Source organism: Crinia signifera, chromosome 1 (genome assembly GCF_055691185.1).
Source record: "Crinia signifera chromosome 1, ASM5569118v1, whole genome shotgun sequence".
NCBI lineage: Eukaryota > Metazoa > Chordata > Amphibia > Anura > Myobatrachidae > Crinia > Crinia signifera.
In genome coordinates, this window is record NC_139217.1 from 471111195 (window position 1) to 471135715 (window position 24521).

Genomic DNA, 24521 nt, shown 5'->3' on the forward strand with positions numbered 1-24521 from the left:
ATTGCCAGCACCTGTGGTGACACCTTTCTTATCAGTTACCTAGCTCCCCACAGGTGCTGGCAATCCTACATTATCCATACCTCCCAGCATGCCCCTCTCCAGGAGGACACATTGCTCTGTTCCTGGGCTTCCCTGGTAATGTAGGATTGCCAGCACCTGTGGTGACACCTTTCTTATCAGTTACCTAGCTCCCCACAGGTGCTGGCAATCATACATTATCCATAACTCCCAGCATGCCCCTCTCCAGGAGGAAACAATGCTCTGTTCCTGGGCTTCCCTGGTAATGTGTGATTGCCAGCACCTGTGGTGACACCTTTCTTATCAGTTACCTAGCTCCCCACAGGTGCTGGCAATCCTACATTATCCATACCTCCCAGCATGCCCCTCTCCAGGAGTACACAGTGCTCTGTTCCTGGGCTTCCCTGGTAATGTATGATTGCCAGCACCTGTGGTGACACCGTTCTTATCAGTTACCTAGCTCCCCACAGGTGCTGGCAATCATACATTATCCATACCTCCCAGCATGCCCCTGTCCAGGAGGACACGATGCTCTGCTCCTGGGCTTCCCTGGTAATGTGTGATTGCCAGCACCTGTGGTGACACCGTTCTTATCAGTTACCTAGCTCCCCACAGGTGCTGGCAATCATACATTATCCATACCTCCCAGCATGCCCCTCTACAGGAGGACACAATGCTCTGCTCCTGGGCTTCCCTGGTAATGTAAGATTGCCAGCACCTGTGGTGACACCTTTCTTATCAGTTACCTAGCTCCCCACAGGTGCTGGCAATCCTACATTATCCATACCTCCCAGCATGCCCCTCTCCAGGAGGACACAATGCTCTGCTCCTGGGCTTCCCTGGTAATGTAAGATTGCCAGCACCTGTGGTGACACCTTTCTTATCAGTTACCTAGCTCCCCACAGGTGCTGGCAATCCTACATTATCCATACCTCCCAGCATGCCCCTCTCCAGGAGGACACATTGCTCTGTTCCTGGGCTTCCCTGGTAATGTAGGATTGCCAGCACCTGTGGTGACACCTTTCTTATCAGTTACCTAGCTCCCCACAGGTGCTGGCAATCCTACATTATCCATACCTCCCAGCATGCCCCTCTCCAGGAGGACACAATGCTCTGTTCCTGGGCTTCCCTGGTAATGTATGATTGCCATCACCTGTGGTGACACCTTTCTCATCAATTACCCAGCTCCCCACAGGTGAAGGCAATCCTACATTACCAGGGAAGTCCTGGAGCAGAGCATTTTCTCCCTCCCTAGGTACTTATGTAGTAGCCGGGTGCCCAATTTGCATACGTATGGTAACTTAGGAAAATCGCATCGCATCGGCCATTTTAAGGGCCATGCGATTCAATGCGATTTTCCTATGTAATTTATTCACTGCTCTCTTAGCTCCAGGGGATCGCATCGCACCTCCCGCAAAATCACATTCAATTGCATGCGATTTTATAGGGTGTATGATGCCATTACATTAGCTATACAATAATATCACTGTATGACATAGAATGAGGTTTTAGGCACCCCCCCTATCCATGCCACCCCGAAGTGTGGCGAGCACAGCGAGCCTCGCCAGCAGCGGCGGAATGCGTCTTCCGACCTTTTCATACCCCCACTATCCACGTCGGCGTGGAGTTGATTTCATATAGTGTGACGAGCGCAGCGGATTACGTTACATGTATTTACATGTATCCCCACAATGCCAATAAGTTTAAAATACTAACAGTATTAACTAGCAGTACTAACATACGAATCTCGCTTTGTAGTGTAAATAATTATATGACGTCGGTAAAATATAAAGAAAGGATGACATAGCAATCATTTACACTGCAATATCAAACTGGTTTTGCAGTGTAAATGATTGCCGCTTTAAAAATCCTGGAGTTCTCTTACCAAATCTCTCACTTTCTGAATCTCTCATCCTATTAAATCTCACCCTGTGTCTCCAAGGGGCCTCAATGACAGAATTGCATGGCATAGTTTGATGTGAAGCTCCGTATCATCCATTCCGATAGTATGTATCCTTCCTGTATATATCTATGTGGATGGTGCCTATTTTATACCCCTTTCACATCGCACTTTAAAAACGGTATATTGCCGTTTTTTTCCATTTTAAAACGTTTAAGGCTGCAATGTGAAAGTGCCAGAGTTGATTTACCGGTTAAAGTTAACCGGTATTTCAACACGGTTAAAAAGCAGAGTCCTACACGTTTTAAAGCCGTTTTTTTGGCAGTTTGAACAGCTCTATTTCAATGGCTTGAAACGTGTCCCTTGGGGGTTAAACGGGTTGAATGTTTGAATGGTATTAAATGATTTTTAAAACGGTTTTCACCTGCAATGTGAAAGGTCTCAAGGCTCAGACCCGTTTTAAAGTCCCATTTAAGAATACCGTGTCATTACTCATTTCTGCAATGTGAAAGCAGTATAAGTATATTTTAATATCTTTGTATTGCTGTATTCTTTTGTTTTATTTGTGTATATATATGTGTGTATATGTTTTTATTTTTTGTACTCTGTATGTCCTTGTATGGAGAACCCAGAGGTCTGCAAACGCACGCTCCCCGCCAGAGTCGCACAGGAGACGCCGAGTGTTGCTTAGCAACAGACCTGTCGAGGTGCGCTGACGTCATCTAGCATTGCCGAGAGTCGGTCCAGGCGGACTCCGTAATGAACGGCGTGGCGGGCAGCGGATGCAGCGCTGGTGTTCCCTACATAAGGTAAGCAGAGCGGCATGTATGTTTGTCCTCTTTCTCCTGAGACAGTCCCCGAAACGTTGAGAACAATAAATTGCTTGAATTGAACTAAGTCCCATCAGTTCCGTGCTTGGATCCATTTGTGTGATGGTACCTACCTGCTACGTGTATATATATATATATTTATATATTCTACAATTGTATTATACGGAAGTACAGCTAAGTGACAGCACACAGTGGGCCGCAGTCAGAGGTATTGGATTTGCTGCCCTATAACATATATTGATATTGTGGTTACTGTACGTGTGCAATGATGACCGGCGTATGGATAATCAATGCCTCCGGGCTCCTTCTACACCTGGTTACTGAGCACATTATTAATATTACAGCTGGGAACCGGCTCCCCGCTCACTAATCCGTCTCTCCACAGGAAGGTTCTAGCATGTAATGAGTCTGCTCGTTGGCATCTGTTCAGCATTGTCTTATTAAGCTGATCAATAACTGATCGCAGAGAAACAGCTGTATCCCCCACACACTGAAAGATATCAGTAGAGAAGCCTTGGCGAATGGCTTTGGGGCTTACTCATATATAGGGAACCAAGATCTCTGAATGTGGTAATGCCGTGTTCACACTGCCACACTTTACATTTTAATGCCAGGGACTGCAGCACCGGACCCCGTTCTCACTGCTAAAGCAAATTCCCAGTCCCAGGTGAAGCAGTTCTACCCAGTAATTTGCCTTTTAACATGGGTCTTGACCCGTGTTGACCCGTTCACACTGCAAAAAAAACCTGTGTTCAAAGGCAAATTACTGGGTTGGTAAACCCGGGAAGATGCCTAGCAGTGAGAACGGGGTGTAACTGATATCATTCAGTGTGCTGGGGGAAACAATGAGCTTTATCTTACGCACTATTATCCCTCTGTTTCGCGCACCTGAATGATATCACAATACTGATGGAGCATCTGCCAGTATATAATTCAATATTCAGGACAGACCGTGCACTCAACTAGTCTGTTTCCCACAGAAAAGTTGTATACTGTAGCTTCAGATGAGAACCACTAGGGGGCGGTAGAGTCAATCACTAGGACCAGGACACTACAGGCTACTGGTATTTTACTGGGAACTGGAGGGACTATATGGATCAGCATGTCTTACTAAGGGGCAGTATACAGAGCAATCACCACCTATGGTATTATGGTAATAAGCCTGTTCTGCACACCAACCCCGTTATCATTACTGGGGCCTTAACCCTTTGAGTGCCAGGTGAATCGAATGTCAAAATGGGTGTGAAAATTGTCAACAAAATACTTTTATTCAACATATCAGCCTGTGATGTCACCTTGTATAGGGAATATAATCTTTTTTTTACACAACATTTTTTATTTGAATTTATATAACAAATGTGAGCGATGCTGACATTGACATCCGTTTGCAGCCGTGCGGGGAACGTGGCGAGCGAGGGGGCGGCTGTACGAGCGACGGGCGGCATTTAAACCACATAGAGTGCTGCGTGTAGACTAGAATGACCCCCAATATCAGATAGGCTCCGGCCTGGTAACCCTGCGGGATCATTACCGTACTGCAGGGGAACATCCCTCAGCATACTCCCACGCGAGGCTGGCTGCGTATTGTTGTCTACAGATAAATATAACTGAGCTGACAAATGATAGCGTTACAGAATTACACATAGTTATTATTACGCTTCAAGGGTTTCGGACACCCATCTGTGACTGGGGAAGGGGGGAGCCTCGGAGAGTGCCCAAAACAAGCTTCAAACCTGCATTGTTTACACTATACGAGATATCTGACAGTTACAAGTTGATTGGTTGGTTCTCCACTTTGGCCCTTATTCTGTGCATGCGCATTTCTGCACAAGCGCATACGCAGGTTGCGTGCACCCACGGCGAACAGACTGTGGACAGAATAGAGGGCAGGGGGGCGGAGAGGCGTGCGGTCCCATTAGCCAATTTCATGGGCGTTCCATGAGAACGCTGGGCCATGACACGGGGGGGGGGGGGGACGGGGGGGGACAGCTGACATCACAGATGCCCGCCCACTTTCTTCCCAGCGTACAAAGCATATTTATGCTTTGTTCCATGTTCATTCCACATGCGAGACTGGGGCAGCCTAGAGGAGGCTGAAATATTCCAAGTGGACTTTCCCAGGGTTTAGGACTCTTGGATCCTCTGTGAGACTCTGTTGGTGCACATTTATCTATATACTCTGCTTGTACTGAGGTTTGGTAGTGACTTCCATATATACTGTATATATCTATACGTTAGTGCTGCCTTCAGCGTATCTGTGTATCAGACGCCCTGGGGTCATCCGTAATGTAACAACACCCACAATCACAGACATATGCCCGACTAACCTTTACTCCAGGGTCCCGACTTGTTCCAAAGTGAGCCACGATGAGGTCCACAGCGATATTGACAGCCTTCACCAGCCCTGCGGAGACATAGGACCCGGTGAGTGCCAATCTGATGGGGCTGTAACACTGACTGGTGGACACAAGGTGGAACCTGTCACGGCATTCAGCAGCCAAGATTAAGGCCCCCATACATCTACCACCATTTCCCTGATTCCCCAACCTGACCACCACCACCGAGTGGCAGCCATCGATGATCGGGAATCTATCGGGTGTAATATCTCTAAATCCCGGTCTCCGATAGACATTGCGGGAATTTGTCAGTAATGTACAGGGGCTGTTACTGGGAACTAGAGAGATTATTGAGTCACGAGGCACAAGACGTACCAAGTGCCTCATGGCTCAGTAAATGCTACCAGGCAGTGTACCAGGCTCCTGGGTCTCTACCCATCAAATCTTTGCGTTGTCTGAATGCCGGTGACGTGACCACTTACACGAGACATGGCAGAATATCTCACCCCTCTTCTGCAAGAGATCAATGGACACGGATTCCGAGCTGCCATCAGGGGACAGACAGAACTCGGCTGGGGGTCGCTCCGTCAGAGAGAAGTAATCTGGGAAGAAGTCGCTGGAGGTAATGGCGGACGGCTTCCCTGCGGAGCACAATCAGGGTCAGCAACCAAACAAATCGTATTCACAAGGGACAATACCAAAAATCTACAAAAATCACCACTAAATAATAGTGTCATCCCGAAATAACCAGAGAAGACCGGTAAGATAATAACTGCGCCATGCGATAGCTGTACACGCTGACATTTATATACTGCCAGATATAGCACTGCGTATCATTCATACACTGCGGGACATAACTGTGCATCATTCATACACTGCGGGACATAACTGCGTATCATTCATACACTGCGGGACATAACTGTATCATTCATACACTGAGAGATATAGCACTACGTATCATTCATACACCGCGGGATATAGCACTGCGTATCATTCATACACTGCGGCACATAACTGTGTATCATTCATACACTGCGGGATATAGCACTGCATATCATTCATACACTGCGGGACATAACTGCGTATCATTCATACACTGCGGGACAGAACTGTGTATCATTCATACACTGCGGGATATAGCACTACGTATCATTCATACACTGCGGGACATAACTGCGTATCATTCATACACTGCGGGACATAACTGCGTATCATTCATACACTGCAGGACATAACTGCGTATCATTCATACACTGCGGGACATAACTGTGTATCATTCATACACTGCGGGACATAACTGTGCATCATTCATACACTGCGGGACATAACTGTGTATCATTCATACAATGTGGGATATAGCACTGCGTATCATTCATACACTGCGGAATATAGCACTGCGTATCATTCATACACTGCGGGATATAGCACTGTGCATCATTCATACACTGCGGGATATAGCACTGTGCATCATTCATACACTGCCAGATATAGCACTGCGTATCATTCATACACTGCGGGACATAACTGTGTATCATTCATACAATGCGGGATATAGCACTGCGTATCATTCATACACTGCGGAATATAGCACTGCGTATCATTCATACACTGTGGGATATAGCACTGCGCATCATTCATACACTGCCAGATATAGCACTGCGTATCATTCATACACTGCGGGATATAGCACTGTGCATCATTCATACACTGCGGGATATAGCACTGTGCATCATTCATACACTGCCAGATATAGCACTGCGTATCATTCATACACTGCGGGATATAGCACTGTGCATCATTCATACACTGCGGGGTATAGCACTGTGCATCATTCATACACTGCCAGATATAGCACTGCGTATCATTCATACACTGCGGGACATAACTGCATATCATTCATACACTGCGGTACATAACTGCGTATCATTCATACACTGCCAGATATAGCACTGCGTATCATTCATACACTGCGGGACATAACTGTGTATTATTCCTACACTGCGGGATATAGCACTGCGTATCATTCATACACTGCGGGACATAACTGTGTATCATTCATACACTGCGGGATATAGCACTGCGTATCATTCATACACTGCGGGACATAACTGCATATCATTCATACACTGCGGGATATAGCACTACGTATCATTCATACACTGCGGTGCATAACTGTGTATCATTCATACACTGCGGGATATGGCATTGCGTGTCATTCATACACTGTGGGATATGGCACTGCGTATCATTCATACACTGCGGGATATAGCACTGCGTATCATTCAAACGCTGTGGGACATAACTGTGTATGATTTATACACTGCGGGATATGGCACTGCGTATCATTCATAAACTGCGGGACATAACTGCGTATCATTCATACACTGCGGGACAGAACTGTGTATCATTCATACACTACGGGATATAGCACTGCGTATCATTCATACACTGCGGGATATAGCACTGCGTATCATTCTCATACACTGTAGGACATAACTGCGTATCATTCATACACGGCGGGATATGGCACTTTGTATCATTCATACACTGCGGGACATAACTGCGTATCATTCATACACTGCGGGACAGAACTGTGTATCATTCATACACTGCCAGATAAAGCACTGCGTATCATTCATACACTGCCGGATATAGCAGTGCGTATCATTCATACACTGCGGGATATAGCAGTGCGTATCATTCATACACTGTGGGACATAACTGCGTATCATTCATACACTGCGGAATATAGCACTGCATATCATTCATACACTGCGGGATATGGCATTGCGTATCATTCATACACTGCGGGATATAGCACTGCGTATCATTCATACACTGTGGGACATAACTGCGTATCATTCATACACTGTGGGACAGAACTGTGCATCATTCATACACTGCGGGACATAACTGCGTATCATTCATACACTGCGGGACAGAAATGTGTATCATTCATACACTGCGGGATATGGCACTGCGTATCAGTCATACACTGCGGGATATAGCACTGCATATCATTCATACACTGCAGGACATAACTGTGCATTATTCATACACTGCGGGATATAGCACTGCATATCATTCATACACTGTGGGATATAGCACTGCGTATCATTCATACACTGCGGGACATAACTGCGTATCATTCATACACTGTGGGACATAATTGCGCATCATTCATACACTGCGGGAAATAGCACTGCGTATCAATCATACACTGTGGGATATAGCACTGCATATCAATCATACACTGTGGGATATAACGCTGCATATCCTTCATACACTGCTGGATATAACTCTGCATATCATTCATACACTGACGGATATAACTCTGCATATCATTCATACACTGCCCAGTATAACTCTGCGTATCATTCATACACTGCCGGATATAACGCTGCGTATCATTCATACACTGCGGGACATAACTGTGTATCATTCATACACTGCGGGACATAACTGTGCATCATTCATACACTGCGGGACATAACTGTGTATCATTCATACAATGTGGGATATAGCACTGCGTATCATTCATACACTGCGGAATATAGCACTGCGTATCATTCATACACTGCGGGATATAGCACTGTGCATCATTCATACACTGCGGGATATAGCACTGTGCATCATTCATACACTGCCAGATATAGCACTGCGTATCATTCATACACTGCGGGACATAACTGTGTATCATTCATACAATGCGGGATATAGCACTGCGTATCATTCATACACTGCGGAATATAGCACTGCGTATCATTCATACACTGTGGGATATAGCACTGCGCATCATTCATACACTGCCAGATATAGCACTGCGTATCATTCATACACTGCGGGATATAGCACTGTGCATCATTCATACACTGCGGGATATAGCACTGTGCATCATTCATACACTGCCAGATATAGCACTGCGTATCATTCATACACTGCGGGATATAGCACTGTGCATCATTCATACACTGCGGGGTATAGCACTGTGCATCATTCATACACTGCCAGATATAGCACTGCGTATCATTCATACACTGCGGGACATAACTGCATATCATTCATACACTGCGGTACATAACTGCGTATCATTCATACACTGCCAGATATAGCACTGCGTATCATTCATACACTGCGGGACATAACTGTGTATTATTCCTACACTGCGGGATATAGCACTGCGTATCATTCATACACTGCGGGACATAACTGTGTATCATTCATACACTGCGGGATATAGCACTGCGTATCATTCATACACTGCGGGACATAACTGCATATCATTCATACACTGCGGGATATAGCACTACGTATCATTCATACACTGCGGTGCATAACTGTGTATCATTCATACACTGCGGGATATGGCATTGCGTGTCATTCATACACTGTGGGATATGGCACTGCGTATCATTCATACACTGCGGGATATAGCACTGCGTATCATTCAAACGCTGTGGGACATAACTGTGTATGATTTATACACTGCGGGATATGGCACTGCGTATCATTCATAAACTGCGGGACATAACTGCGTATCATTCATACACTGCGGGACAGAACTGTGTATCATTCATACACTACGGGATATAGCACTGCGTATCATTCATACACTGCGGGATATAGCACTGCGTATCATTCTCATACACTGTAGGACATAACTGCGTATCATTCATACACGGTGGGATATGGCACTTTGTATCATTCATACACTGCGGGACATAACTGCGTATCATTCATACACTGCGGGACAGAACTGTGTATCATTCATACACTGCCAGATAAAGCACTGCGTATCATTCATACACTGCGGGATATAGCAGTGCGTATCATTCATACACTGCGGGATATAGCAGTGCGTATCATTCATACACTGTGGGACATAACTGCGTATCATTCATACACTGCGGAATATAGCACTGCATATCATTCATACACTGCGGGATATGGCATTGCGTATCATTCATACACTGCGGGATATAGCACTGCGTATCATTCATACACTGTGGGACATAACTGCGTATCATTCATACACTGTGGGACAGAACTGTGCATCATTCATACACTGCGGGACATAACTGCGTATCATTCATACACTGCGGGACAGAAATGTGTATCATTCATACACTGCGGGATATGGCACTGCGTATCAGTCATACACTGCGGGATATAGCACTGCATATCATTCATACACTGCAGGACATAACTGTGCATTATTCATACACTGCGGGATATAGCACTGCATATCATTCATACACTGTGGGATATAGCACTGCGTATCATTCATACACTGCGGGACATAACTGCGTATCATTCATACACTGTGGGACATAATTGCGCATCATTCATACACTGCGGGAAATAGCACTGCGTATCAATCATACACTGTGGGATATAGCACTGCATATCAATCATACACTGTGGGATATAACGCTGCATATCCTTCATACACTGCTGGATATAACTCTGCATATCATTCATACACTGACGGATATAACTCTGCATATCATTCATACACTGCCCAGTATAACTCTGCGTATCATTCATACACTGCCGAATATAACTCTGCATATCATTCATACACTGCCCGATATAACTCTGCATATCATTCATACACTGCACAATATAACTCTGCATATCATTCATATACTGCCCAATATAGCTCTGCGTATCATTCATACACTGCGGGATATAACTCTGCGTATCATTCATACACTGCCGGATATAACTCTGCATATCATTCATACACTGCCCGATATAACTCTGCATATCATTCATACACTGCACAATATAACTCTGCATATCATTCATATACTGCCCAATATAGCTCTGCGTATCATTCATACACTGCCGGATATAACTCTGCGTATCATTCATACACTGCTGGATATAACTCTGCATATCATTCATACGCTGCTGGATATAACTCTGCATATCATTCATACACTGCAGGATATAACTCTGCGTATCATTCATACACTGCGGGATATAACTCTGCATATCATTCATATACTGCTGGATATAACTCTGCATATCATTCATACACTGCCAGATATAACTCTGCGTATCATTCATACACTTCCGGATATAACTCTGCGTATCATTCATACACTGCTGGATCTAACTCTGCGTATCATTCATACACTGCGGGATATAACTCTGCATATCATTCATACACTGCCGGATATAACTCTGCATATCATTCGTACACTGCTGGATATAACTCTGCGCATCATTCATACACTGCTGGATATAACGCTGCGTATCATTCATACACTGCCGGATATAACGCTGTGTATCATTCATACACTGCCGGATAAAACTCTGCGTATCATTCATACACTGCTGGATATAACTCTGCGCATCATTCATACACTGCTGGATATAACGCTGCGTATCATTCATACATTGCCCGATATAACTCTGCGTATCATTCATACACTGCAGGATATAACTCTGCATATCATTCATACACTGCCGGATATAACGCTGCGTATCATTCATACACTGCCGGATAAAACTCTGCGTATCATTCATACACTGCTGGATATAACTCTGCGCATCATTCATACACTGCTGGATATAACGCTGCGTATCATTCATACATTGCCCGATATAACTCTGCGTATCATTCATACACTGCTGGATATAACGCTGCGTATCATTCATACACTGCCGGATATAACGCTGCGTATCATTCATACACTGCCGGATAAAACTCTGCGTATCATTCATACACTGCGGGATATAACTCTGCGCATCATTCATACACTGCTGGATATAACGCTGCGTATCATTCATACATTGCCCGATATAACTCTGCGTATCATTCATACACTGCAGGATATAACTCTGCATATCATTCATACACTGCCGGATATAACGCTGCATATCATTCATACACTGCCGGATAAAACTCTGCGTATCATTCATACACTGCTGGATATAACTCTGCGCATCATTCATACACTGCTGGATATAACGCTGCGTATCATTCATACATTGCCCGATATAACTCTGCGTATCATTCATACACTGCTGGATATAACGCTGCGTATCATTCATACACTGCCGGATATAACGCTGCATATCATTCATACACTGCCAGATATAACTCTGCGTATCATTCATACACTGCCGGATATAACGCTGCGTATCATTCATACACTGCCGGATAAAACTCTGCGTATCATTCATACACTGCGGGATATAACTCTGCGCATCATTCATACACTGCTGGATATAACGCTGCGTATCATTCATACATTGCCCGATATAACTCTGCGTATCATTCATACACTGCTGGATATAACGCTGCATATCATTCATACACTGCCGGATATAACTCTGCGTATCATTCATTCACTGCTGGATATAACGCTGCGTATCATTCATACACTGCCGGATATAACTCTGCGCATCATTCATACACTGCCGGATATAACGCTGCGTATCATTCATACACTGCCAGATATAACTCTAAGTATCATTCATACACTCCTGGATACATAACTCTAAGTATCATTCATACACTGCCGGATATAACTCTAAGTATCATTCATACACTGCCGGATATAGCTCTGTGTATCATTCATACACTGCCGGATATAACGCTGCGTATCATTCATACACTGTGGGATATAACTCTGCATATCATTCATACACTGCTGGATATAACGCTGTGTATCATTCATACACTGCCGGATATAACGCTGCGTATCATTCATACACTGTGGGATATAACTCTGCATATCATTCATACACTGCCGGATATAACTCTGCGTATCATTCATACACTGCCGGATATAACGCTGCGTATCATTCATACACTGCCGGATATAACGCTGTGTATCATTCATACACTGCCGGATATAACGCTGCGTATCATTCATACACTGCCGGATATAACTCTGCATATCATTCATACACTGCCGGATATAACTCTGCGTATCATTCATACACTGCCGGATATAACGCTGCGTATCATTCATACACTGCCGGATATAACGCTGCGTATCATTCATACACTGCCGGATATCATTCATAAGCATCTGGGCAGCGTTCTTTGGACGCCCCCCCTCCGAGCCTCACTACCACCTCTCCCCTCGGATGCGGGACCATTTGTCTACAACAAGAAGATAGACAGCCATTAGGTCGACACCATTAGTTCGACAACTCAATAGGTCGACATACCATTAGGTCGACATGTTCATTAGGTCGACATGTCATAAGGTCGACATGCCATTAGGTCGACACTGCCATTAGGTCGACACTGCCATTAGGTCGACAGCCAAAAGGTCGACATGGGTTTTTTTCACCGTTTTTTTACCCAAATGTTGACACAGTCAACATGGACACAGTTTGAAGTGAACTGCAGCCCCTCGCATCGCTCGCTGCGCTCGGCACACTATTATAATCTAACTCCATGGTAGGGCATGAAATACCGCCTGTCGGCACATGTCGGCTCAAAGAACAGTAAAAAAACCATGTTGACCTTTTAACTGTCGACCTAGACACTGTCGACCTAATGGCAGTGTTGACCTAATGAACATGTCGACCTATTGAGTTGTCGAACTAATGGTGTCGACCTAATGGCTGTCTATCTTCTTGTTGTAGACAAATAGTCCGGATACCCTCCCCTCATTCCTCCCCTTCCCAGAACACACAGATCACACGCAGCCGGTCTGCACCATAAAGCCGTGATTGTAAGTGGTGGCCGCTGCTGGGAAAGTCGAAGAAATGGCTCCTCTTCGCTATCTTCGCTTCCTGCCTCCTGTCCAGACTGCCGGACAATCCCGCTAGTCCCTGGACGCGATCGAGGCCCAGAGGGTTCCTCCGCCTGTACTCCCTCCACTTCAGTGCTTGAGGTGACAAGTGATTGGCTACAAGGTCCCAGAGAGGCGGCCAATCAAAGCAGTGAGCAGAGAAAAGCAGAGATGTGACAGAGGTTAGTGATAGAAAAGTGGGATACAGCGAAATCCAGGTCCGTATGTTAGTAACTATTATAACAGAGAGAGAGAACGTAACCGGGCAGATGTACTAAGCATTGGAGAGAGATAGTCTGGAGAGATATAAATCGTCTCATTGGGATATGTCAAATAGAGCATGCAACATGGCAGTTAGGAGCTGATTGGCTTCTACGTTATCTCTCATGAAGGCTTAGTACATTTCCCTCTTATAGAGTGTACGTGAGGCATGCACATTGTATACGCCGTGCCGCATGCGTATAACACACAGCGTCATTTCCCGTCCGTGTACATAAGCAACGTTCTATACAGCTGGGGTATACGTTATAACAACCTCATTGAAAAATAGACACCAGCAAATTCTCCCATCTCTAGCAGACGCAATACACCAAATACATGTACGGCACGTTTCATGCAGGTCACTGGCATCTTCATCAGAGGTTATAACTGTACACTGGGTCTGGGTCCATATGTTTGCAATCTGGAGAACAAGTAGACGCCAACCATCAGGTGATCGAACGCCCCCCCCCCCCCACACCCCCACCACCTGTGAATCCCCAGAGGGGAGCAGCATTGGGTGAGTCGTGGTGTGGGGTAGGTCAAGACAGTGTTTGCGGACGGCACCCACCCATTTTTGCTGTGGCTGTGTGACGTCACGCGAAGGCAGGGGGCTGATATAGTTATGGGAGCGCATCGCCTTTCTGCGATACAATTGCAAAATATTTGCGCAGAGGGACTTAGCACGCTTGGCGGCCTTGTTCTATGTTAGACGTACCAGCCTTGGAAACAGATAAAGTGGAGATGTTCGCCAAAGCAACCAATCCGCTTCTGTCATCTATGAAGCACAATTATAAGCTGACTGGTTGCTTTCACCAAGGTCTCCACTTTATCTCCAAGGCTTGGTAGATCTGATCATAAGTCTGCAGTAAAACACATAAAAGTTAACCGTGTAAATTCAAGGAAAGGAAAATCTCCTACCATTTACTGGTCTGGACACCATTGCATTCTCGGGTCTGGAGACAACGATGTTCTCAGGTCTGGGCACCATGATGTTCTCAGGTCTGGACACCATGATGTTCTCAGGGACTCGTCTGGTTTTGTCCTCTTCGTTACGCCCGGCCTGAAGAACTGGGTTTAACAAGGGCAAGGAGGTGATGGGAGGCAGTCCATGTTTAGACAAATGTGTGCCGGGCTCCTTGAGGGGATCTCGCTTTGCCACTGACCTCTGGACCTCTATATTTGGGGAGATCTCATACTTTCGTGTGGGTTTAGCAGCTCCAGGTAAAGTGGTCCCTCTGGCCATTGATGATCTGAAAGGCAGTAGGTTGGATGACAATGGGCAGGAACGGCTTCTGGGCGGTTGGTTCTCCTTGGCCTTCTCTGGAGATGGTGAACTGGATGAGCCCGAGTCCATACTTTGGAAGAACGTGGCATTGTTCCTGATGGGAGAGTAGCTGCCCAGAGGAGATGGGCGCGTGGTCTCGGGAGCTGGTTTCTGGTCATCTCTGATGCTCGTCAGTCCATCCAGAGACAGCTTCCCTGGCACATTGATCACTTTTGCGTGGCTGCTGCCTGCCTCTGTCTGGCTGGCCAATGTGACCGGCAACGATGACTGGGAGTCGGACACATTGTGCTGGCTGGACGACCGGCTGGACAAACCGTACAGCTGGGAAAGGCTGGAGGTGAAGTGGCTGTGCAGGGGGCGAGTTTTAGGCTTGCTGAAATGATGCTGGAAAACGAACGGTTGGATCGGTAATGTGGTCGGGCGCTGGTCCTTGCTGTAGCGGAAAACAGGCTTGGCCTCCGCACCCATCCCTGCCAGGCCGTAAGAGACAATGTGGTTAGGAATCAGTGAGGTCATTGATAATATAACAATATTATAACCTCCACGAGTCACCTGGTCTTCCATAAACATAATCTTACAGAGGCTTCATTAAATGAGGAGTAATCTGGGTCACTCATACATCAATGTCTGCCACCTTCCCATTCACTGGTCAGTACACGCCCTCTGACAATGTCTGCCATCTTGTCCTTCATTGGTCAGTACAGCAGCCCTATTCCCCCCACTCCCCCCGGATACCGTCGCCATGCTCCTATTACCCCAGGTGCTGCTGAGCCCCTGTGCATGGGGGGCCCTATTACCCCGGACATTGCCACTGAGCCCCTGTGCATGGCGGCCCCTGTACTCCCCTTTCTCATTCACGGTGCTGCTATTATTCGGCCACGTGAGCGCGGGCGGCAGATTCTGATGCCGCTGTGGGTATTGGCAGCGACCCAGATTCTTCGCTCTCCCCAAAATCAGTATTCTGATCACACAGGGCCGAGAACCGCAATGATTTCCAGGGAACTTCACAAGACTTTTAATAGCGACGGCCTAATAAGCCGGATCCGTCAGACAAATGTCTGCAGGGAATTAACGCTGTAAACCCACAGAACTGTTTGATTATGCTGCCGTCCTTGTTCCAGTCAATCGCTCAGCGCTGTCATATCATCACAGCCGCGTTCTCTCACTTAGATCACCTTCAAGGACAATATATCCTTTAATACATTATTTACATGAAATGTAACATAAAGTATCTGGGAAAATGGCGTCACATCCTTCCCGGTATGTCTATAGCTGTAGTGGTATGATCTGGCCGATGTGACTGTCCCACATACATCCGCCCACTCAGTACAGCTCTCCCTGCATGAGTCTGATGTAAGCACTGTGACTCTGCATGCACCCACTTACATTCTCCACTGCGCCCAACATCTCCACCTCTTAATCACACCCTACATTTGGATGCTGTACACATCTCTGCATGCGGGGGGGGCCCTACTGTGTCTTTACTCTAGGTTTTATGATGCCATTATCGGCGCACACTGGCACTATCCCGATTCCCTGGTGCAAACGCAGTTCCATCCACATGCCCTCTCTAAACTTTACTGCACAGTTTTGCCCCTTTGACTGCGAGTGTAGATGTGGCTGAGCTGCGTATGACTGTGGATCGCCCGCAAGACGAACTCACCGGACACTGCGCACAGCAGAACATGCAAGATACGTCCCAGAACCAATTGTGCTGATCGGCATATTTCTGTCAGTCTTATACAGAGACATGGTGGGCTGAGCAGTAAAAATAAAGGTCATACATGACCCCATCCCAATTTATACCAACATTAATATGAATAACTGCATGACTAACCTGCTAGTGACAGTGCTGCCTAACCTACTAGTGACAGCACTGCCTGACTAACCTGCTAGAGACAGTACCGCCTGACAAACCTACTAGTGAAAGCACTGCCTGACTAACCTACTAGTGACAGTACTGCCTGACTAACCTACTAGTGACAGTACTGCCTAATGAACCTGCTAGTGACAGTACTGCCTGACTAACCTACTAGTGACAGTACTGCGTGACTAACCTGCTAGTGACAGTACTGCCTGACTAACCTACTAGTGACAGTACTGCGTGACTAACCTGCTAGTGACAGTACTGCCTGACTAACCTACTAGTGACAGTACTGCCTGACTAACCTACTAGTGACAGTACTGCGTGACTAACCTACTAGTGAGAGTACTGCTTGAGTAACCTACTAGTAACAGTACTGCCTGACTAACCTACTAGTGGCAGTAATGCCTGATTAACCTACAAGTGACAGTACTGCCTGAGTAACCCAGTAGTGACAGTACTGCCTGAGTAACCTACTAGTAACAGTACTGCCTGACTAACCTACTAGTGGCAGTAATGCCTGACTAACCTACTAGTGACAGTACTGCCTGAGTAACTTACTAGTGACAGTAGTGCCTGATTAACCTACAAGTGACAGTAATGCCTGACTAACCTACTAGTGATAATACTGCCTGACTAACCTACTAGTGGCAATAATGCCTGACTAACCTACTAGTGACAGTACTGCCTGAGTAACTTACTAGTGACAGTACTGCCTGAGTAACCTACTAATGACAGTACTGCGTGACTAACCTACTAGTGACAGTACTGCTTGAGTAACCTACTAGTAACAGTACTGCCTGACTAACCTACTAGTGGCAGTAATGCCTGATTAACCTACAAGTGACAGTACTGCCTGAGTAACCCAGTAGTGACAGTACTGCCTGAGTAACCTACTAGTAACAGTACTGCCTGACTAACCTACTAGTGGCAGTAATGCCTGACTAACCTACTAGTGACAGTACTGCCTGTGTAACTTACTAGTGACAGTAGTGCCTGATTAACCTACTAGTGACAGTACTGCCTGAGTATCCTACTAGTGACAGTACTGCCTGCGTATCCTACTAGTGACAGATTGGTCATTATAGAATTTTATGGTACTGTCCTTTCATTAGTGGAGTAACTAGAAATTTTGAGCCCCCCAGCCAAATAAAATCTGGCACACCCACCCCAATACATTTATTATATATTTTTTTTACCTAAGTGCTTGCTTGGGTTTCATGTTCATTGCCAGGAGTTACATGCTCGTTGCCAGGGTTTTATGCTCATTATGGTACAGACTGCTAATTTTGGTACTGTATGGTACTTACAGGTCATTATGATACTGACTGGTCATTATGGTTATTATGAGCGCAGGTTACAAAACCCTCTCAATCAAATAACCTTTCTGTGAGGCAGGGTCTCCTCACTTGTAACCCGCAGCCCCTACACTACATGTAACCGATTAACAGAGAGCGCAAGCTCAAATACCCCTGTGCCATTATGGTTATTATGGCACAGACTGGTCATTATGGTTATTATGGCATAGACTGGTCATTATGGTTATTATGGCACAGACTGGTCATTATGGTCATTATGAAACAGACTGGTCATTATGGTCATTATGGCACAGACTGGTCATTATGGTCATTATGGCACAGACTGGTCATTGTGGTTATTATGGCACAGACTGGTCATTATGGCACAGACTGGTCATTATGGTCATTATGGCACAGACTGGTCATTATGGTCATTATGGCACAGACTGGTCATTGTGGTTATTATGGCACAGAGTGGTCATTAATGTCATTATGGCACAGACTAGTCATTATGGTCATTATGGCACAGACTGGTCATTATGGTCATTATGGCACAGACTGGTCATTATGGCACAGACTGGTCATTATGGTCATTATGGCACAGACTGGTCATTATGGCACAGACTGGTCATTATGGTTATTATGGCACAGACTGGTCATTATGGCACAGACTGGTCATTATTGCACAGACTGGTCATTATGGTCATTATGGCACAGACTGGTCATTATGGCACAGACTGGTCATTATGGTTATTATGGCACAGACTGGTCATTATGGCACAGACTGGTCATTATGGCACAGACTGGTCATTATGGTTATTATGGCACAGACTGGTCATTATGGCACAGACTGGTCATTATAGTTATTATGGCACAGACAGGTCATCATGGCACAGACTGGTCTTTATGGTCATTATGGCACAGACTGGTCATTATGGCACAGACTGGTCATTATGGTTATTATGGCACAGACTGGTCATTATGGCACAGACTGGTCATTATGGCACAGACTGGTCATTATAGTTATTATGGCACAGACTTGTCTTTATGGTACAGACTGGTCATTATGGCACAGACTGGTCATTATAGTTATTAAGGCACAGACTGGTCATGGTGGCACAGACTGGTCATTATGGTTATTATGGCAAAGACTGGTCATTATGGCACAGACTGGTCATTATGGCACAGACTGGTCTTTATGGTACAGACTGGTCATTATGGTCATTATGGCACAGACTGGTCATTATGGCACAGACTGGTCATTATAATCATTATGGCACAGACTGGTCATTATGGTCATTATGGCACAGACTGGTCATTATAGTTATTATGGCACAGACTGGTCTTTATGGTACAGACTGGTCATTATGGCACAGACTGTTTATTATGGCACAGACTGGTCATTACGGTCATTATGGCACAGACTGGTCATTATGGTTATTATGAGCGCAGGTTACAAAACCCTCTCAATCAAATAACCTTTCTGTGAGGCAGGGTCTCCTCACTTGTAACCCGCAGCCCCTACACTACATGTAACCGATTAACAGAGAGCCCAAGCTCAAATACCCCTGTGCCATTATGGTTATTATGGCACAGACTGGTCATTATGGTTATTATGGCATAGACTGGTCATTATGGCACAGACTGGTCATTATGGTCATTATGAAACAGACTGGTCATTATGGTCATTATGGCACAGACTGGTCATTATGGTCATTATGGCACAGACTGGTCATTGTGGTTATTATGGCACAGACTGGTCATTATGGCACAGACTGGTCATTATGGTCATTATGGCACAGACTGGTCATTATGGTCATTATGGCACAGACTGGTCATTGTGGTTATTATGGCACAGACTGGTCATTAATGTCATTATGGCACAGACTAGTCATTATGGTCATTATGGCACAGACTGGTCATTATGGTCATTATGGCACAGACTGGTCATTATGGCACAGACTGGTCATTATGGTCATTATGGCACAGACTAGTCATTATGGCACAGACTGGTCATTATGGTCATTATGGCACAGACTGGTCATTATGGCACAGACTGGTCATTATGGTTATTATGGCACAGACTGGTCATTATGGCACAGACTGGTCATTATGGCACAGACTGGTCATTATGGTTATTATGGCACAGACTGGTCATTATGGCACAGACTGGTCATTATAGTTATTATGGCACAGACGGGTCATCATGGCACAGACTGGTCTTTATGGTCATTATGGCACAGACTGGTCATTATGGCACAGACTGGTCATTATGGTTATTATGGCACAGACTGGTCATTATGGCACAGACTGGTCATTATGGCACAGACTGGTCATTATAGTTATTATGGCACAGACTTGTCTTTATGGTACAGACTGGTCATTATGGCACAGACTGGTCATTATAGTTATTATGGCACAGACTGGTCATGGTGGCACAGACTGGTCATTATGGTTATTATGGCACAGACTGGTCATTATGGCACAGACTGGTCTTTATGGTACAGACTGGTCATTATGGCACAGACTGGTCATTATGGCACAGACTGGTCATTATGGTCAATATGGCACAGACTGGTCATTATGGTCATTATGGCACAGACTGGTCATTATAGTTATTATGGCACAGACTGGTCTTTATGGTACAGACTGGTCATTATGGCACAGACTGGTCATTATGGCACAGACTGGCCATTACGGTCATTATGGCACAGACTGGTCATTATGGCACAGACTGGTCATTATGGCACAGACTGGTCATTATGGCACAGACTGGTCATTATAGTTATTATGGCACAGACTGGTCATGGTGGCACAGACTGGTCTTTATGGTCATTATGGCACAGACTGCTCATTACAAGACCACATACGTCAGGGAGAATACACAGGATGATACCTGCGGCTGGGAGAACAGTCAGTGTAACCTGTAGGTTGGGTCCCGCAGGAGCTGGTGTTACTCAGTAACCGGCAATCTCATACACACACAGTAACAGGAAGAGAACGCTGGCGTCGGGTCCATGTACAGGAATAGATCACGGAATAACAGTAGTGATAGATAGCATTATATATCATAGGTTGCTGGGGATTATACATTAAGGTACCTGTATTAAAAACTATCAATAATCTCTTTTCTCTGCAGACTGTACAGCCGGCATTAGGGAGGTACTCCTAGGGAAGGAGTGACACAGTACAGTCTGCAGACTGTACAGCCAGCATTAGGAAGGTACTCCCAGGGAAGGAGTGATAAATTACAGTCTGCAGACTGTACAGCCAGTATTATGAAGGTACTCCCATGGCAGGAGTAATAGAGTACCGTCTGCAGACTGTACAGCAGGCATTAGGAAGGTACTCCCAGGGAAGGAGTGATACAGTACAGTCTGCAGACTGTACAGCCAGCATTAGGAAGGTACTCCCAGGGAAGGAGTGATAAAGTACAGTCTGCAGACTGTACAGCCAGCATTAGGAAGGTACTCCTAGGGAAGGAGCAATACAGTACAGTCTGCAGACTGTACAGCCAGCATTAGGAAGGTACTCCCAGGGAAGGAGTGATACAGTACAGTCTGCAGACTGTACAGCCAGCATTAGGGAGGTACTCCCAGGGAAGGAGTGATACAGTACAGTCTGCAGACTGTACAGCCAGCATTAGGGAGGTACTCCCAGGGAAGGAGTAATACAGTACCGTCTGCAGACTGTACAGCCAGCATTAGGAAGGTACTCCCAGGGAAGGAGTGATACAGTACAGTCTGCAGACTGTACAGCCAGCATTAGGGAGGTACTCCCAGGGAAGGAGTAATACAGTACCGTCTGCAGACTGTACAGCCAGCATTAGGGAGGTACTCCCTGGGAAGGAGTAATACAGTACCGTCTGCAGACTGTACAGGCAGTATTAGGAGGGTACTCCCAGGGAAGGAGTAATACAGTACCGTCTGCAGACTGTACCGCCAGCATTAGGGAGGTACTCCAAGGGAAGGAGTAATACAGTACTGTCTGCAGACTGTACAGCCAGTATTATGAAGGTATTCCCATGGCAGGAGTAATAGAGTACCGTCTGCAGACTGTACAGCCAGTATTAGGGAGGTACTCCCAGGGAAGGAGTTATACAGCACAGCCTGCAGACTGTACAGCAGGCATTAGGGAGGTATTCCCAGGGAAGGAGTTATACAGTACAGCCTGCAGACTGTACAGCCAGTATTAGGGAGGTACTCCCAGGGAAGGAGTTATACAGTACAGCCTGCAGACTGTACAGCAGGCATTAGGGAGGTACTCCCAGGGAAGGAGTTATACAGTACAGTCTGCAGACTGTACAGCAGGCATTAGGGAGTTATTCCCAGGGAATGAGTTATACAGTACAGCCTGCAGACTGTACAGCAGGCATTAGGGAGGTACTCCCAGGGAAGGAGTTATACAGTACAGCCTGCAGACTGTACAGCAGGCATTAGGGTGGTATTCCCAGGGAAAGAGTTATACAGTACAGCCTGCAGACTGTACAGCAGGCATTAGGGAGGTACCCCCAGAGAAGGAGTTATACAGTACAGCCTGCAGACTGTACAGCCAGTATTAGGGAGGTACTCCCAGGGAAGGAGTTATACAGTACAGCCTGCAGACTGTACAGCCAGCATTAGGGAGGTATTCCCAGGGAAGGAGTTATACAGTACAGCCTGCAGACTGTACAGCAGGCATTAGGGAGGTACTCCCAGGGAAGGAGTTATACAGTACAGCCTGCAGACTGTACAGCCAGTATTAGGGAGGTACTCCCAGGGAAGGAGTTATTCAGTACAGCCTGCAGACTGTACAGCCAGCATTAGGGAGGTACTCCCAGGGAAGGAGTTATACAGTACAGTCTGCAGACTGTACAGCCAGTATTAGGTAGGTACTCCCAGGGAAGGAGTTATACAGTACAGCCTGCAGACTGTACAGCCAGCATTAGGGAGGTACTCCCAGGGAAGGAGTGATAGAGTACAGTCTGCAGACTGTACAGCAGGCATTAGGGAGGTACTCCCAGGGAAGGAGTTATACAGTACAGTCTGCAGACTGTACAGCCAGCATTAGGGAGGTACTCCCAGGGAAGGAGTTATACAGTACAGTCTGCAGACTGTACAGCCAGCATTAGGGAGGTACTCCCAGGGAAGGAGTTATACAGTACAGCCTGCAGACTGTACAGCCAGCATTAGGGAGGTACTCCCAGGGAAGGAGTTATACAGTACAGTCTGCAGACTGTACAGCCAGCAGTAGGGAGGTACTCCCAGGGAAGGAGTTATACAGTACAGCCTGCAGACTGTACAGCCAGCATTAGGGAGGTACTCCCAGGGAAGGAGTGATAGAGTACAGTCTGCAGACTGTACAGCCAGCATTAGGGAGGTACTCCCAGGGAAGGAGTGATAGAGTACAGTCTGCAGACTGTACAGCCAGTATTAGGGAGGTACTCCCAGGGAAGGAGTTATACAGTACAGCCTGCAGACTGTACAGCCAGCATTAGGGAGGTACTCCCAGGGAAGGAGTTATACAGTACAGTCTGCAGACTGTACAGCCAGTATTAGGGAGGTACTCCCAGGGAAGGAGTTATATAGTACAGTCTGCAGACTGTACAGCCAGTATTAGGGAGGTACTCCCAGGGAAGGAGTTATACAGTACAGCCTGCAGACTGTACAGCCAGCATTAGGGAGGTACTCCCAGGGAAGGAGTGATAGAGTACAGTCTGCAGACTGTACAGCCAGCATTAGGGAGGTACTCCCAGGGAAGGAGTGATAGAGTACAGCCTGCAGACTGTACAGCCAATACGTTGAAGACGCAGCACTCCTGTGTTCTAGATGTCACTCCCCGTTACCTAAAAAAAAAACGGTCGCTGGCTGTCAATCAAACTACGACTATAGCCGCCACCTCAGGACCTTCGCAATGAACGTGAAATGCTGCATAAACACGAGCAGAGCTGAAACCATCGGCCTGTGAATCTCTCTGACACTGATT

The 24521-nt window shown here is 46.1% G+C and overlaps 1 protein-coding gene across 3 annotated transcripts in view; it reads right to left on the reverse strand.

Annotated features, from left to right (window-relative positions):
• RUSC2 (RUN and SH3 domain containing 2) overlaps positions 1-24521 on the reverse strand; it is a 64034-nt gene that overhangs the window by 18956 nt on the left and 20557 nt on the right. For 2 of the 3 annotated variants that reach the window (XM_083155395.1, XM_083155396.1), the window contains exons 3-6: positions 15029-15865; positions 13775-13966; positions 5591-5725; positions 5076-5152 (exon numbers count right to left, since the gene is read on the reverse strand). In XM_083155395.1, coding sequence (XP_083011521.1) covers positions 5076-5152; positions 5591-5725; positions 13775-13966; positions 15029-15865 — 1241 coding nt within the window. The remainder of the gene's footprint in view (positions 1-5075; positions 5153-5590; positions 5726-13774; positions 13967-15028; positions 15866-24521) is intronic. The other variant, XM_083155398.1, reaches the window with a different exon arrangement.